The sequence below is a fragment of the Corvus kubaryi genome, unplaced genomic scaffold (genome assembly GCF_017639235.1).
Source record: "Corvus kubaryi isolate FWS band 111438036 unplaced genomic scaffold, C.kubaryi_AGA036_p1.0 split1-37296, whole genome shotgun sequence".
NCBI classification, from domain to species: domain Eukaryota; kingdom Metazoa; phylum Chordata; class Aves; order Passeriformes; family Corvidae; genus Corvus; species Corvus kubaryi.
In genome coordinates this window covers 2,870,804-2,886,949 of record NW_024582075.1, presented here as the reverse complement: position 1 = coordinate 2,886,949, position 16,146 = coordinate 2,870,804, and the positions used below count along the sequence as shown (strand labels likewise).

Here is a 16,146-nt window from a genome sequence, read left to right as displayed (position 1 = left end):
TAACACCCATTCATACCTTCGCCAATAGAATTGTTTGTAAATACATCAGCACACATCTTCCCGATCACTTTTCCCTCCCCATCCTCTCCCTTTCTTTATCCCTTCCTCTCCTCATCCCATTCCATCATATCCCTTCCCTTACTTTCCACAACCCTTCCTCTCCCCTCCTTCCAGCCCTTCCATTCCCCATCCCTTTCTTTCCCCTTCCTTTCCCTTTCTCGTCCCATCCCGTCCCGTCCCACCGCACACTACAGTTCCCAGCGGGCTGCGGTGCTGGCGCATGCGCGGTGCCGGCGCGTCTCCCCGCCCCGTGGCGCTGGGAGGGCGGGGGCCAGGGCCGGGGCCGGGCAGTGGGGCCGAGCGGCGCAGCGGGGCTTGGACCGGCAGCGCAGCTGGGCCGGGTGGCGCGGAGCGATGTCGGCGGCGGGGCTGAGGTTCGACGGGCGGGTGGTGCTGGTGACCGGCGCCGGAGGAGGTGAGCGCTAGCCGGGGGTTCCTCACCCGCGGGAGGCGGCGGAGTTGCTCGGGGACAGCCCGGGCGGTGCGGGCTCCGCGCAGCCGCCGCTGCCCGCGGCCCTGGCAGGTGCCTCGGGGGCGGCCGGTCCGGTTTCGCGGGGAAAAGCGGGTTGTTTCCCTCAGAGAAGGGAAGCGGGGCTGCGGGGGAGGCGCTGTCCGTGCCGGCCCCGGCCGTGCCAAGGCTGTGCAGGGGTCATGGCCGTGCCTCCTGCTGCCCTCAGAGCTGCTGCCGTCCGAGCGCGGCCCGGCACTGCCCAAGTTGGTAACCTCTCCGAACGCGTGATTTGTGCTCTTTAAACACGGGGAGCAGCGCCGTTGCTCCCCGGTCAGCAGTGGATGTCCTGGTATCCTAATTCCTTCCAGTTGTGCCTTGGACCTAGTGGCTGAGGCGTGTGACCCGTGTGGGTTTGGCACAGTGCTGCTCCAGCAGGGGTTTCACGTGTGCCACCGGTGCTGCAGAAAGCAGCCGCCCACCTGTTGCTGCCTTCCCCGCCCGCGGTGCTCCCGGGAGCCGGCCTGGAGGCAGGTGGGAGCGGGCAGCAGAGGGGAGAGGGAAGGACTGACCTCTGGCAGCAGAAGGGCTGGCCTGCGCTGTTGGTGGTCTGCAGGCGTGATCTCTCCAGGGAACGTGGTCTGCAGTGGAATGCTTGGTTTTGCCAGGAAGTGTTTTTGTATTTGTTATTATGGCGTGGAGTTGGTTGGTTGAGTTTTTTTGTTGTTTGTTTCTTCTCCCTTATTTTTTTTCCTTTCTCTGCATCCATGCTTTGACTTTTGCCTACTATCATAGTTAAGCAAAAATACGAGCTGTCAGTGTGGATGGGTGAGAGACAAAGTTAGTGCTTACGATGAGCTGCTTAGGAAACTTGTTCTACCATACTCTGAGAAGGTTCTGCCCTCCTGACAGTGGAGTTTTGCTCTCATTTTGTGGCACTGCACATAGCCAGAGGAGTCATTTTGGGGCCCTAGATTAAGTGATATCTTGTGAAGAAGATGTTTTGGTAAGCACTGAACAGTCCATCTACATCATCTGAAGGTGACCAACTTGATAATAATTCAGAGCAGGTTTTTTAATGGTGCTTTTCTGCTTTTACTGGATCTATATTTATGGGCTTTTCCGTTTATAGTAGGTTTCACTGAAGAACAGGTTAAGACCTTGCGTAATAGCAAAACAAGGTCAGTGTGGCAGTAGCAAACCTTCCAAAAAGCATTGCACCAAGTAAAAGTTGCTTGTCATAAGTGTGTGTACAGTGACCCTTGTACTCCTAGTGTTAGACTGCTTGAAAATGGTTTGTTAATAGAGAAAACTCCCCTTGGATGTTTTATTTCACAACAGCTTCTTAATAAGTGGTTGATTAAATTTAAGCCAAGATAAAGGGAGGTCCTATTATCTACGGATTAGTTCTCCTTTTGCTTTTATTTTATTTACAACACTGTAGTTAGACTGCATTACTAATAGCATTGTTCTTCAGCGTTGATTTTTTGGATGCTGGTGAACAGATCTAAGCTGGGAATTTATTTAGACATGTGTATCACTAATTTGTGTTAAAGTGATGCCTGTTTTCACATACACAGATACCTAAAAAGTGTTTCTTTTCACTTTGAGCAGATCCTTTGTGAATTACTGTTCCTGCCTGTGTTGGGCATTGTTTGTGCAACCTATCTTGGTTTTTTTAAAATTTGTTTTGATTCTCAAGCATTCAATCCTTGCTTAGCAGTTGAGAAGGCCAGCACATATAACTGGTCTGGGTTTTGTGCACTTCTCATTTGTGTGGCTTTTCAAAACAAAGACAAAAAAAGATTTTCTTGGACTTGGGTTACATGAGGCAGTATGTGTATGCACCTCACATGTGATACTCTCTGTTGCAGAGGCCTGAGGAAGCCTTAAGGAAATTTTCAGCTTGTTGCTGTGAGATAAGTGTGCTTCAAAACAGTCTGAACAGTTCTTATTTTTTCCCCCCATTGTCTTTTGGAGAACTGGCTTTGAATGTCCTGGTGAGGGGCAAAGAGATACTGTTTGCATTCTGAGAAACTTCTTTCTGACTGATCATCTTTTGATCATTCAAATGGCTTTTTCTTTTGAAATTAATAAAAAAGGATCATTGCCATTGATCCAAATAACTTTTGACTGGTACAGTGGATAATATATCTGTAAATCATTTATTTTGATGAATGTTAAACACAACTAGAATCTAAGCCAGAGTGAAGATCCAAGAACCTCGCTTTCGTATGTGATGCAGAAATTATAGTCTTCTCTTAGGATAGGCAAACTATGTATGTGTTTGATTAACTGAGGTATTAGGCATTTCTTTGTATGTAAATGATTTTGTCAATACATCTTCAGTCACAGTTAAATTTTGTTTGGTTTCTTTTTCAATTAGTAACTTTAACTAGGGAAGTATCTTATTCACTTAGAATGTAATTAATTAACTTGAAACATCCCCTCCTTCAGTGTTACATCAGGACATTAGAGGTTCTTCCTTTCAAGTGTATTTTTCTATCACAAGAACAAACTCAGCAGCATACAGCTTTCCCAGATGCTTCTGTTGAATGCAGTAACAAAGAGTAAGCATGGTTTATTTGGATTTTTTTTTCCTCTTGACTGGAGGTTTTGTTTACTATTTATCTGTTTGTTTACTTTTATATTTTGTTCTTATAAAAGACTTAGAACTCCTGGGGGAAATAATGTTTTACTTTGAACCTCCAAGGTGTTTGTGTTGAATTGGTGCATTTTTCTTAACACAATAATTTTTGTGTAGCTTTTGTCTGAATTGTGATCTGGGTAACAAATTCACTCTTGTTTTTAACTTTTTTTTTTTTTGTTCAAACTAGGTTTGGGCAGAGCATATGCTCTGGCTTTTGCTGAAAGAGGTGCTTCAGTAGTTGGTAAGTTTTATCTTAACTAACTTGATCCAGGCAGTAACCTTTGCCTTTTCACATAGCTTGCATTCAACAGTCCATGGCCTTTTTGACAGTAACCTTTGCTATTTAATGGTTTTCTGTCTTATCTTTTGCTGTTTAAATTTTGCTTCTAAGCTTTATTTTCTTATGAAACAAGTTGCCTAAGTTTGTCCAAGGGCTTACCTTTGCTGGAAAGCCTGTTGGAGTCAGATAATTTCCTAGATTTGACTTTCATCTGTGCATACAAGTCTTTACCACAATCTGAGGCCAGAGAATGTGTTGTCCTAGGTAAATACTGCTCAGAAGCTTCCAATATGACCATGTGAATATGCGAATATGTTGCCTTATAGTGCCTTTATAAATTTTATATCGTTTATAAAATTTCATAAAAATTATTTGGTTTTACTTCATTGATTAAAAATGAGTATGTGTGTAGACAACTTTAAAAAAATATCTAGGTTGTTTTTTCTTTTTTTTCTGGTAATTGCCATCTTTGATACTTGCTGTATTTACCATGGACGTGAATAATTTATGTTGAGTTCTTATTTAGCAAAAATTATGTCACTAAAGCAGCCCAAATATTTTGTGTTGACTCTCTGTAGCTGGTGGTGGTCTGGCTTTCCAGAATGATCTGAAAGAAAATGCATTCTGTTGCCTGATCACAGCTAATGCTCCTTTATCTCTTGGCCTTATTGTGTAATAACTAAACAGTAAGTTAAGAATTGACTGTAAGGGCAACTTCTTGTTTCCTTTTGGAAACTTCACAGTTCAGCTTGTCTTACAGTATTACCTCTACATGCTTGTATTTGTTTCTCTTGTTCTCTTACGATTCTGAATTCAAAGAGTTGAGAAGTTACTTGTATAAACATTTAGTGTTTTAAAACTGGAGCAGATTGAGACTTATGCCTTGTGTCTTTAAAACAAATTCCCTTTTTAAGTTATGGAAATGAAGGTATGTTGTAAGAACATACCTTCAAACCAAATACTCCAGAAGAATGTTTTCAGTTGGAAGGATAATGCTAGGTTCCAACATGGCACCTTTGTCCAGTCCTGCATCTCTGTTGAGTGAGTGGCCGTTGGTGTGTTAGACTTACAAGAGCAAGCTAGGTGGAAAACTCCCTGTTCTCATCAACCAAAGGCTGCCTGCTACCACTATTTTTTGTCATTCTTTCTCTCTTTCATGCCTGTCATCAGGAAAAGTTGAAAGCAGGAGGAAAGGATGGTTTGCTTTTTTCTTGCTTCATATGTCATGTCCTGACCTGCTGTTTCTTCCAGTCTGAGGGCTCTTGTGTTGCTGTTTCAGTTTAGCTTAGAGTCATGCTTTTGAAACATCTCTCCTGATACATTATTTTATTTGTATTTTTGTTTGCATAGTGAAATGGTAGTGAATTACATGAGTCCTTTATAAAACAAACTGGAAGATGCAATCCAGAAGCACACCTACGTTGTTCATGTGTGTTTGGTTTGTGACACTAGACTACAGCAAGAAATGAGCTGGCTTATTTTTAAAAAAACTTGCGCTGTATGTGTCAGGTCCTCAGCACCGTTTCACCCTTCAGGCTTGCTTCTGCTGCTCTGCTAATGACACCCTCATAGCCTCAGAGGAATTCTTCTCTGAGGTTCAGACTATAACCATGCTCTGTCACAACTACTGCAGTCTCTGGCTCTTTTCTGCTGTATGTTTTCAACTGAAAATTGCATGATGTAAAGCTTGGGCTTAAAATAATGTTATTTGTCTATTTTGTTGTTAGGGTTTTTTTTCATTGCTCTAACACTCTCTTGGAGTTATTATTTTCAAAGCCTAGAATAGCTCAACTCTTTCTTGCATACTCATTTTTGTTTCAACTCCATTAGTGCCTGTGCTTGGCCTAATGTACTTTTTTGCCCCTGAAAATTTTCCCAAATATTTAATTAAATTTTTGTCAGCAAAGTACTATTGAAGTGTAGGATAAACATATATAAACTTGTCTGTGATAGAGAGCTGTAAGGTCTTAACAAGACTGAATGGTTTGTGTATATATTTACCACCAAATTATTCACTCTTCTTTCCCAGGACAAGTTAGAAATTCTAGTGTTGTTCCTGACTCACTTTACTTTAATATCATGGATGTTGCAGACTGACCAGTCAGCCTGTGTTGTCTATCCTAACACTTCACTACACTTAGAAATCTTCCTTAGTGCCTCACTTGAATTGTGTTACCTGCATGTTTGGATTGTTAGATATTGATCTGTTAGTTTGGAGATTCTGTCTCCTTTCTTTTTTTGCATCAGTCTGTTAAGGTACTTGTACTTACTGCTTCAGGCTGGGCATTTTTGGGTCTGGTTTGATGGTTGATTGTTTTTTTTTGGGTTTTTTTTGTCATGTTGTATCTGTCCCATTTTGATGCTCTCTTCTTCTGGACTTTGGCATGTTCATTTACATAAATTTTCTGCAGTATTTCTACATTTCTCTTGAAGTGCTGCTCACAAAGCTGCATATAGGATTCCAGATGAGACTTCTTGATCTGGGTAATATAGAATGATTTTGTGATGTGTCATGCAAGCTGTGTTCCTGTTTACATGGAGAGTTTAAAAAAAAAAAGCATAAAGTGGGTCTATTTCATTTTGTGCTAATACAACAGACTTGCCATTGCTGTTTATCATCAAGACCAGCAAGAGCATCCTGCATATTTTGTGGCTTTCACTGTGTCTGGCTTCTTGAGGTTAGGAGGCAGAAGCTGGAATTCACCATTTCAAAAGATCATTTAGCAAAATACCAGTGTTGCATGTAAATTCAGTGAGTTCTGGCTTTCTTACAATTCCAATTTGAGCCCCTTTGAACAAAACTTCCTACCATTTTTTGAAGTTCTTTGTCCAAATACAATGTTTTTGGGATTTTTTGGGAGTGTTTTTGTTCCCCTGGTAATTCCATGAAGCTGTTGGATGTGCAAATACAGGAGTGCAGCAGAGTGTGGCGATGGTACGTTCCAGCTGCTGTTAGTGATGTGTCCCCCAGTGCGGAGAGCAGCCCGGAACAGCTCTGTGTGTCAGGTGTGCCTCCTATCCCACAGGAGCAGGATCTGAAGCTCCAGAGCAGGCACTTCTCACTTTGTTTAGACTGCTGGATCTCTTATTTAGTGGTGTTGACTAGTAACAGTTTGGCTAGTCTATTAAACAGGAACAAAGTCTTCGTAGTCTTGCTTACAGTTCATGCAATAGTTAGAGACTGGAATAAATTGCCTGTGATTGGGGTATAATCTAGATCTTAATCTCTGAGCTACAACACAATTACAGAGGTAGCCTGGGCAGGGCAAGCAGGTTGAATACATGGTGGAGGGGGAAAAAAAGTTCTATTTTCCGTGTTATTTAAAGAAGAAGAAATAATATATGTTGCACTGCTTTTAAAAAAAATAATCATGTGTCCTACTATTTTTTTGTTGTCGTCTCTGGTTTTCAGTAAGATCCAGATGCAGCAGTCTTTATTAATGCTCCTTGTAACCTCCAGTGTGATAATGAGGTAAGGACAGACCATGAAGTCTTGAGTGTTAACAACAAAAATTTCATTTCTTTGTCATGCACAGTGAATGATCTTGGAGGTGATTTCAAGGGATATGGCAAAAGCTCCTCAGCTGCTGACAAAGTTGTTGATGAAATCAGAGCAAAAGGAGGGAAAGCAGTACCCAATTATGGTATGTTATTTTTCCAGATCAGTGTAATGTTTTATCTGTAGGAGTAGTGGACATGCTAAATAAAAAGTTGATGTTTCTTAGTGAAAGACTACTACCAGCTTGGCAATAACATATAGATTAAACAAATATAATACCATATGGAGTGGGAAGACAGATGCTAAAAGCAAGTGCATCAATTGCTTCTTTTAATTAAGATTTGTTCACTAATGCCCTTCTCTGTTATCTGATTTTTTGACATTGAAGTATTAAGCAGCTGTCCATCTGGAGTTTTCAGCAGCAAAATGGGAATGGATGATTCTTGCTTGGTTTGCTTCATGTTTTTCTTGCGATGGCAAGTGTTGTGCCATTTAGACTTACTTTGTGGGATTTGCTTTAGGCCACGTGCAGATAATGGCTGAATTTGAATTTAGTTTTCACTGGGGTTTTACACAATTTATTTTTCTTAGCTCTGTGGAATTAATTGTTAATATCCTGGAAGTGCAGTGTATCCAGTTAATTTTATTTGAAAATTTGTACTTCTTTCTTACAGATTCCGTGGAAGATGGTGAAAAGCTTGTGAAGACAGCCCTTGAGGCTTTTGGGAGGATAGGTACAGTTGCTTAATTCATGTTGAAACTTGTTTGCAAAGGCAAAGCCATTATAAACAGTGCAATTAACAACACATGTATGAACTGTGTGATAACAGTAGTACACACCAATCCCGATGCCTCTGGTCAGTGAAATGTGAATAAGGGGCTTTTAGCTTTTAATCTGAATGGTCAGCTTTTCTGGGTTTTTTGGTGGTTTTTGCTGAAGTTTAAAGCTTAGTATATGATTCTTCTTTTCCTGCCCCTTCAGAATTTTGGAGCTCCAGTAGTGGTTAACAATTTCTGTCACAAAACACAGAGTCTATGAAGTGTTACAACTAGCTGCATAGAATTAGCATAGATAATGTTGCTTTCTGTTTTGGAAGCTCTTCTGCTTACATAATGTCAAAATGCATTAAATGAAATGAAAAAAGAAAACCCTGAGGTATTTTATCTAACAGTTAAAGTTCTTTTTAACCTTGCAATTGCCACTATTTAAAACCACTTGGTGATTTTAACTCAGGGTTAAATGGCTAAAAGTACATGTAATCAAAGCCAACAGGAACCTAATTAAATATCTGACAAGAAATTGTTATGATCCAGGTTGCTTTATCAGCTTTGTGACTCTGGTTCCTCCAGTTATCATTTGGGCTGCTGCAACAAAGATGGTGGCACAAACTGCATAATTGGGGCGCTCTGAAATTCAAAGCCGGCTTCAAAATGGTACAGGATGGTTGCATCCTGCCGTTATTGGATTCCTAAGTGGCCAGCACTTCATAGCTATGCCTCCCTTTCAGGCTTGGTCCCATTGATGTCCCTGTCGGGTTGAGACTTACCTGTCCTGAAGTATTATGTTGTAATTATTTTCCAAGGGTAGAATTCATTAATCAGGACAAGGAACTATAGAATATATGGAATATGATGTATATGTCCAGTGTTCTTGTCTGTATATATTTAGAAGTGGGAGGAAAATAGAAACAGGCTTGTATTTTATCAGTGCATTGAATTAGTTTCCTTTTTTTAATTTCAGATATTGTTATAAACAATGCTGGGTGAGTATACCTGACGGTTTTGTCCTTTTTGAGTGTGGGCTGTCCCTTTAATATAAACAAATGTTGATCTTGTGTTTGTTTTGTTTTCCTAATGTTGCATTTAGGATCCTAAGAGACCGTTCATTTGTTCGGATAAGTGATGAAGACTGGGGTGAGTTGATTTTAAAATGGCTTCAGAATGTACTTTCTGTGTGAAAGGTGACAGGTACATCCCTCCCACTGGAACAAGAGAGAAGAGAAGGCGGGGAAGGCTTACCTTTTGCCCTGCAAGCTTAGTGACAAGCTGCTCGCGTTCAGTGTGCAAACCAGGTCTGTGCTGCAATGTGTGGTAGGTGTATGTAGTTCCAAAGGGGCAGAAGGGCTTTTCTTCCCACTACTGGTTGCCAAATGCAGTAAGAAGAAGAGCCATGTGATGACACAAAATAGTTTCTATGAGCAGAACATTCCTCGGGTCAGCACTGAGTGGCTGAATACAAAACAGGCTTAAAAGACTCTGAACTAACTAGAGAGGAAAGCAAGCTCATGTGCCATGAGATGGTGGATGGTAGTTAGCCAGTGGAGAAGACTTCTACAAAGATAGTCTATCTTCTGTAGTTTTTCTCTGAGTCTGCTTAAGTGCGGGAATTTTGAATGGTTTTGAATTCTGTACAGGAGGGCCCCATCCAAGAGGCAGTGTATGTGGGCAGCCCCCTCATAATCAGTGTATGTTCAGGCAGGCACTAAAAAATGGCTTGTAAAGAGAAAAAAAAAAAGGCCCATCATTCTTTTAGTAACAGTTTCAGAGTGTGAAAAAAGTGTGTTTTTTGTCATGAAGAAGAAACATGTTGCATTTCAAGTTGGGAGCCAAATCCTGGAATTATTAAACTGATATCAATTTGTTCCTAGATATAATTCATAGAATTCATTTGAGGGGATCATTCCTGGTCACCCGAGCTGCATGGAATCACATGAAAAATCAGAAATTTGGCAGGTAAAAATGTGTCTTCTGTTTTGCGATTTTCAGTAGGGTGTAACAGACTGATGCATGCCCAAACAGTGAAGGAAGAGTCTTGCGTTCTTTTCTTTCACTTTCTCGGGGCTGAAGCAAAATAAGTTGAAATGTCTTTTCTGACTACCCCAAACAAAAGTTGTAAGACTATAAATATACCATTTCTATTAATGAGGACTGGTTAGAAGCATTTGTTACTTGTATGTTATGGCAAGTTTAAGGGACTCTTGTTGTGCTCCTTCTTATTCAAATGACTGGTACATGCAGTTCTGCTTGTAGGTTGTGGGTTTTTTTGTTTAATGTTGGGTTGTTGTGGGTTTTTTTGTTTGTTTGTTAGTTTTAACTGTTTAGACAAATGTACTTTTCTTAAAAGTTATGGGATTGTTCTTAGTCTGTTTTGGTATGTATTAACTCAAAAAGAGTGCAGTGAAATCAGATCTTCTAAATTTTTTCATTTTTGTGGTTTTATCAAAAACCTTATCAAAGCACTGATGTGATTATATTAATCTTAGCCATACCCACATACTGAAAACTGTGTGAGCTGTTTTCTCATCCTGTGACCTAAATAACTTTTGTTCTCATCCAGGGAAGTGAACTGTGAGGATAGCAGAAATCTTAAGTCTGGGAGTTGAAAATTAAATTACTTCTTCAAAAACAGCTTAAGTCTAGAGTTGCATCCTTTTAGGAAAATGCTTCCCTTGTCTTCTTTTCTGTATTTTCTCAGATAACAGTGGTAGTGAGTGCTTCTGCAGTTTATGTATAGACATGTGCCACCTGCAAAATGCTTGCTTTACATAGAGTTTGTGGCTTTTTTTCATCTTCATCATATTGAGCCAGTACTTGGAACACATCTCTTTACTTAGACTAAAAAGCATTAGATTATTGGCAGTGAGGCAGATAAAAAGAATTAAATATGTTGATCCCAGCTACGCAGTATGTTTACAAGTAGATTTGAACAGAATCTGATAAGGCTTCCTTTAAAAGTGAATATGTAGACCCATTTCTTTTGAATTGAGATGACCTGCAGCACAACTTTTGCTTGCCTCAAACCAGCTGTGAACTACAGTGGTTTTAGAGCTCTCACGTGAGTAGTTCATTCACCTCCAAAGGAATAATGGGGACAGCAAAGAACAAGACTTTCTTGTCTTCTTCTGTCATGCATTTAATGCCTATTAGAATTCTTTGAATGTGAATTCTGTGAGAATGGACCTTCAGGTATTACCAGGTAGATAATAATAAGGGAAATAATTTTCAGTAAAGTAATTTTCTTCTGAGTGCTGAAACATTATTAGCTGTAAGAATAACACCACCTGAAAACTGTTAGAAATGAAAAGAAATTACTTTTCTCTATACTGGACCCAGTGTCACAGAGTGTCCTTCCTAGTTTTGCAGTATAACTCAGAAAGCCTCATGACTTTGTTTATTTTCTGCTACTCTGACAATGCTTCAGGATTTGTCAGATGATTGCTATCCATCAAATATTAAATAGGTACCTGATTGTTAGCGAAAGCAACAAATAATCTTTTCTTATTTGCATACTTTGTTTTGTGGAATATGGAGACTATAATGCCAAAGCTGGAAAATGCTTTTTTGTGGAATCAAATCACTTGAAGAAATAACTTAATTTTTTTCCTCTCCTCTCCCCTAAGAATAATTATGACATCCTCAGCTGCTGGAATATATGGAAACTTTGGTCAGGCAAACTACAGTGCTGCAAAACTTGGCCTTTTGGGTCTTGCAAACACAATTGCAATTGAAGGTCGGAAGTATAACATCCACTGCAACACAATTGCTCCTACTGCTGGATCCAGGCTGACCCAGACTGTCATGCCACAAGGTGAATCATTTAAAATCTACATGTTCTGATAATTTTTAGTGAATTGAAGCACTACAAACTTTCTTATCTCTTAGAAAATGCAAGTTCTTCACACTTCATATACTACAAATTCATTGTTCCTACTATATTTTTGTCTCTGAACTGTTACTTGCTTTGTCTGTTGTGAGGAATTCTTACTTTCTGCCACAAGATACGAAGCAAGTTTTCTCATTTGCGAAAGCACTTTCATGTGGCAAGGCTCTTCAATTGTAATCTCTTTCAAGATCCTCCTACAGTGGTGGAAGGGCTTGTTTGTTTCATCACATGTGCAGTCAGGCATGTGCAGAAGATGTCTGCACTTGTTACAGTGTTGTCTCATTGCAAAATACTGAATTTTTGCACAACATGTCATGTGTGTACTTAGTGGTTCCATGATCAGCAGGAGATGATAGTGAACTGAGTTGCTTAATTTTTCCTTATTGCACAGGTACTAATCTTTGAATGTTTGAACAGATTTTAACAGAGTATTGCATTGGGAAGTCAGTGTAAGGAACATTTTAGGAGACAGTTGTGTGTAAGTGTAAATTTAGTATAAATAGACTGGCTGATTACTTTGGCAAATGACCAGAAGAAAGAAAAATAATTTGGAAAAAAAAAAGTCTGTAAAAGGAAATTGCTCTCAGAATATCTTCTGGAATTAGCCTATTTCATTTTGCTCCTGACCTTTTCCCTGATGATAGGCAGATTTCAAAGCCAAGGAAATCATCACATTTGTCAGACTGATAGACAGGCTATTGGAGAGTAATATATTCTGTATGTTATGCACAGATTGAATGCTTGATTTTGTCTGACTGATGTAACCTGGTTTAGATCTAAATACTCCAGGTGGTCATGACTCTAGCAGTCTTATATGTTGTAGGTTACAGTGATTTATTGCAATTGTTTATAGAAGATCCAAATACATCGAGCATGCAGTATAAAATGGAGTACAGTAGCTGGCATGTTCAGAAGATACTTAATCTACATAGGATGATAAAAACATCTCATAATTTTCTTTCTTAGTCATTTTAAGAAGAGTGGGATCCTTTGGTCTCTCTGTAAGATACTTTCAACTCTGAGGATTCATTTGTTATCTAGTTCACTCCATCCCTGTCCAGTTTTTCAAATACTCTTAAAAGATTCGAACACCTTTGAACACAACTTTAAAAGCATTTTCAGATGTCTTATCAAATTATCCTTGTTATCTGACTCTTTGTCTTCAGGTGTCTGCAAGCACCTACGCTTTTTCATTGCTGTACATTCCCATATATTGTTATATATGTTCAACTTGGTGCACATATTGTTGTTCTTGCTTATAACTCTTAAACGCAGTTTGCATCTTCTGTATGGTTGTGGGGTTTTTTTAACTTCTACCACCTATTTTTTAATAATTTTAATAGTGGATTACAAGCATTAATGCTAATAGTCTAGGGCTAGATTTTGAGGCTAAATTGTGCGTGGCATAAAGTGGAATACTTTGGAAAAGCCTAAGGGGTTTGCTATGCACTTACAACAGCCATTTTAAATGGCATTCAACTTCCTTCTACTTTTATGTAACTTCTAAAAATGATATTCTGTTTACTTTAGTTTTGCTACTAAATAAGTACTCACAATGATAAGCTTTCTCAGCTCTTCATCTGGGAAAACCTGGCTATAACCGAAAATGCTTGATGACCTTTAGCGGAGGAACAGCTAAATATCTATTGCTGTTGAAAGTATAATATTCTAAAAGGTGAAAAAAGATATTAAGCAAAGTTATTATTCAGACAGTGGACAGAATATGTGATAAGAGCTGCCTGGAAAACCATACTGTTCCATGACAATGTCTCAATTTTCAGATAGCTTTCTATTGTGCCAGATGTCAATGAAAATCCCAAAATAGGATTGATATGTAAATTTAGCAGGGCTGATAATTTCCTGTACCATTTGGAAAAGTCAGCATTTCCAAGTGAGATAATTCTTAAACAATCAGCAGCTGCAATTATTTTCATAATATCTTGTCTATATAGCTGACTAGCAGACTAAAAGGAAGATTGCTTGGGTACATTTGTGTCAGGATTATGTGTAGCTGGCTTGTCCTTGTGTCAGGCTGCCTGTCCGATGGAAGTTTAGGAAGGTTATCTGGCTTTGCAGTTGGCATGTAACAGTGTTCGCAACAGTTAAACAGGCTTTCATCTCTCCGGCTGAGAAGCCATGTCATGGGGTTTGGCGGCATATATGTATCTCACGAGTTGTTCCTATTTATTGAGTCTTCAAATGTTTCTTTTAGTTTGTCCTTTTGTTTCATGACGCAACACTATTGATTAAATTCTTCTGGCGCTGCTGTTCAAAAGAGGGTGTTAGATTAAATAATGCAGTGAAACTGTAGAGTACTTCTATTTCATGATTCTCCTTCTAATTTGCTCTAGATCTGGTTGATGCTTTCAAACCAGAATATGTTGCTCCCTTAGTAGTTTGGCTTTGCCATGAGAGCTGTGCTGAGAACGGCAGTCTGTTTGAGGTAAGTTTTTTTTTTTTACTTTCATATCCCTCTTTCCCTTCCTTTACTCCTTTCCCCAAAATCAGTTGTTTGTTTTATCTTGTCCAGTCTTAAACTTCTTGCCGAAACTAAATCACCATGTGTGAACTACATACTCAGCATAGACAGAAGAAATATTGATCTGTTGTGCAGTATTTGACAAGTGCTTCAGGGAGTAGCAGCCTTGTCAAATTCTGGTCTGTGCTCAAAATGCTACCAATTTGATTGTTAAAATTCTTATTGTACTCTTTTAAGGTTGAAAAGATACCAAATTCAAAAGACATTTTTGTTTTCTAAATTATTCAAACGTAGAAAGTAGCTTGCAGGAAGAATTAATTACTTAATTATGATATTCATTATAGATATTGGCATCAAACTGCTAACTCATATTGGATAGAAACTGTTTTGTCTGCATCATATTCAGGTGCTTAACTAAACTGTTAAATACAACCAGCAGTAGTTCAGAAATTTTTGATATATTGAGTTTGTTGTGGAGTATAGTTTTGTTTCCCAACGTTACCAAAGCTTTGCTTTGTGAGATGTCATAAGCTGATGATATTCTTTTTTTCCTTGGCAGGTGGGAGCTGGATGGATTGGAAAACGTAAGTTCTTTATGTTTCAGGATTGATCTTGTGTTTTGAATTGACATTGAGACTGTGCAAACTTTCTTTAGTGTTAACCTGTATACTCAAGACATTTTTTACTCGGCAGAGAAGATTAATAAAAGCCTGGGGTTCTGAAGAAACTGCTTATATTCAGTAAAAGTCACAAATTTAACTTCATGTGGGGAAAAACTGGTAACTTAGGTTTGTGCGTTGTTGTGCTTTTGAACTAACAGTAACTGAAAATCTGCCTAAGTAACTTTAACTCTTGGATCCCAGGCATAATTTGAAGTAGAATTTGTGGTGCTAAGTATACATTGCTGCCTTTTCTTGATAACTTTAATATGATATAAAAGTACTACATGCTGATAAACAAGCATGGTTTTTAATTTTTCATTTCATCCTTTTTCATTGCTTTCCACCTTTACTTACGCTTCTATTAAAATGCTAGTGTATAAGCATGTAGAAGCAATTAGTCTTCTTAAATAACCAGTAGCTATGCTACCTATGTATTTTCCTTAGTGACTACCTCCAGTAACCGGCTTAAATATGAATGTAAGGAAAGCTTGCAGACAATACTGAGGACTTACGAGAAGAAAAAATATTCAGTGTGTGAGATGTCTTGACTTTTTTCCTAAATCCATTGAACCTAGTGCAAGCATTATTTTCATGAACCGTTGAACTTTTCAGCCTACATGAGTATCACCAGTAGGTTGGAAGTAGGGCTGTTAATTCAGGAAGCCATTTTGTTTTCTTTTAATTTTTTTTTTCCCCACTTGATAACCATTTTGTACCTTTCTAACTAACTGCAAGTGTTCTGTGTAACTGGAACAGTGTTTCCAAGAAGTGTGGTGAACAGATTTAAAGAAGCGGAGCAGCAGCACAAAATGTCTCGGTGCACTTCACAAGGAGTTAGCTTTTAATACAGCTGAAAATCTGCAGTTTGATCAAGAAAACCCACAATTTTTCATCATTATAATGGCTATTGTTGAAGTTAATGAAATGAAACCAGGTTGTTAATTAGGTACCAGTTTGGCCTTATTCATTGCTGTTTGCTAATTAAGGGCAAACCCTGGTTAAGTATTAGAATTACAATCCAGGAAGTCTGTATCCTTGTGGAACTAATTTCACATTGGCCTTACCAGTTTCTCTCAGGTTACAGTATTGAAATACAACTTCTGAGACCATTTAGAGGTGCTGGCTACTGGTATTAATGTTCTTTTATAGCAAACAGGTGATGTTCACTTCTCCCCAGTAGTTTTCCATGCTTTCTGAAGGTTCCTAAGCATTAATAGTCAAAGTCCTGTCAGAAGAGATAGTCTGTAGATACATACTAGCTACAACTTTTCAGTACACAATATCCTAAAACTAGTATTTCTGGAGAATAGTAAGTCTGTTTAACTACAGTGAAATTTAAAACCAGTGCTATTTCCTTTCTAAATGTTAGTTGAAGCAGTGAGCCCTTTAGTCCAGCTAGAAGTTG

General features: G+C 39.0%; 1 protein-coding gene across 2 annotated transcripts in view; it reads left to right on the top strand.

Moving 5' to 3' along the window:
- The first annotated feature begins 369 nt into the window (after window positions 1–369).
- Window positions 370–16,146, top strand: part of HSD17B4 (hydroxysteroid 17-beta dehydrogenase 4) — a 64,389-nt gene continuing 48,612 nt past the window's right edge. The window contains exons 1-10 of one of the 2 annotated variants that reach the window (XM_042012712.1): window positions 370–475; window positions 3,346–3,399; window positions 6,975–7,082; window positions 7,612–7,671; window positions 8,679–8,700; window positions 8,805–8,851; window positions 9,586–9,670; window positions 11,338–11,525; window positions 13,952–14,043; window positions 14,639–14,663. In XM_042012712.1, coding sequence (XP_041868646.1) covers window positions 415–475; window positions 3,346–3,399; window positions 6,975–7,082; window positions 7,612–7,671; window positions 8,679–8,700; window positions 8,805–8,851; window positions 9,586–9,670; window positions 11,338–11,525; window positions 13,952–14,043; window positions 14,639–14,663 — 742 coding nt within the window. In that variant the 5' untranslated portion in view covers window positions 370–414. Of the gene's footprint in view, window positions 476–3,059; window positions 3,079–3,345; window positions 3,400–6,974; window positions 7,083–7,611; window positions 7,672–8,678; window positions 8,701–8,804; window positions 8,852–9,585; window positions 9,671–11,337; window positions 11,526–13,951; window positions 14,044–14,638; window positions 14,664–16,146 lie in introns of those variants that run through there. The other variant, XM_042012713.1, reaches the window with a different exon arrangement.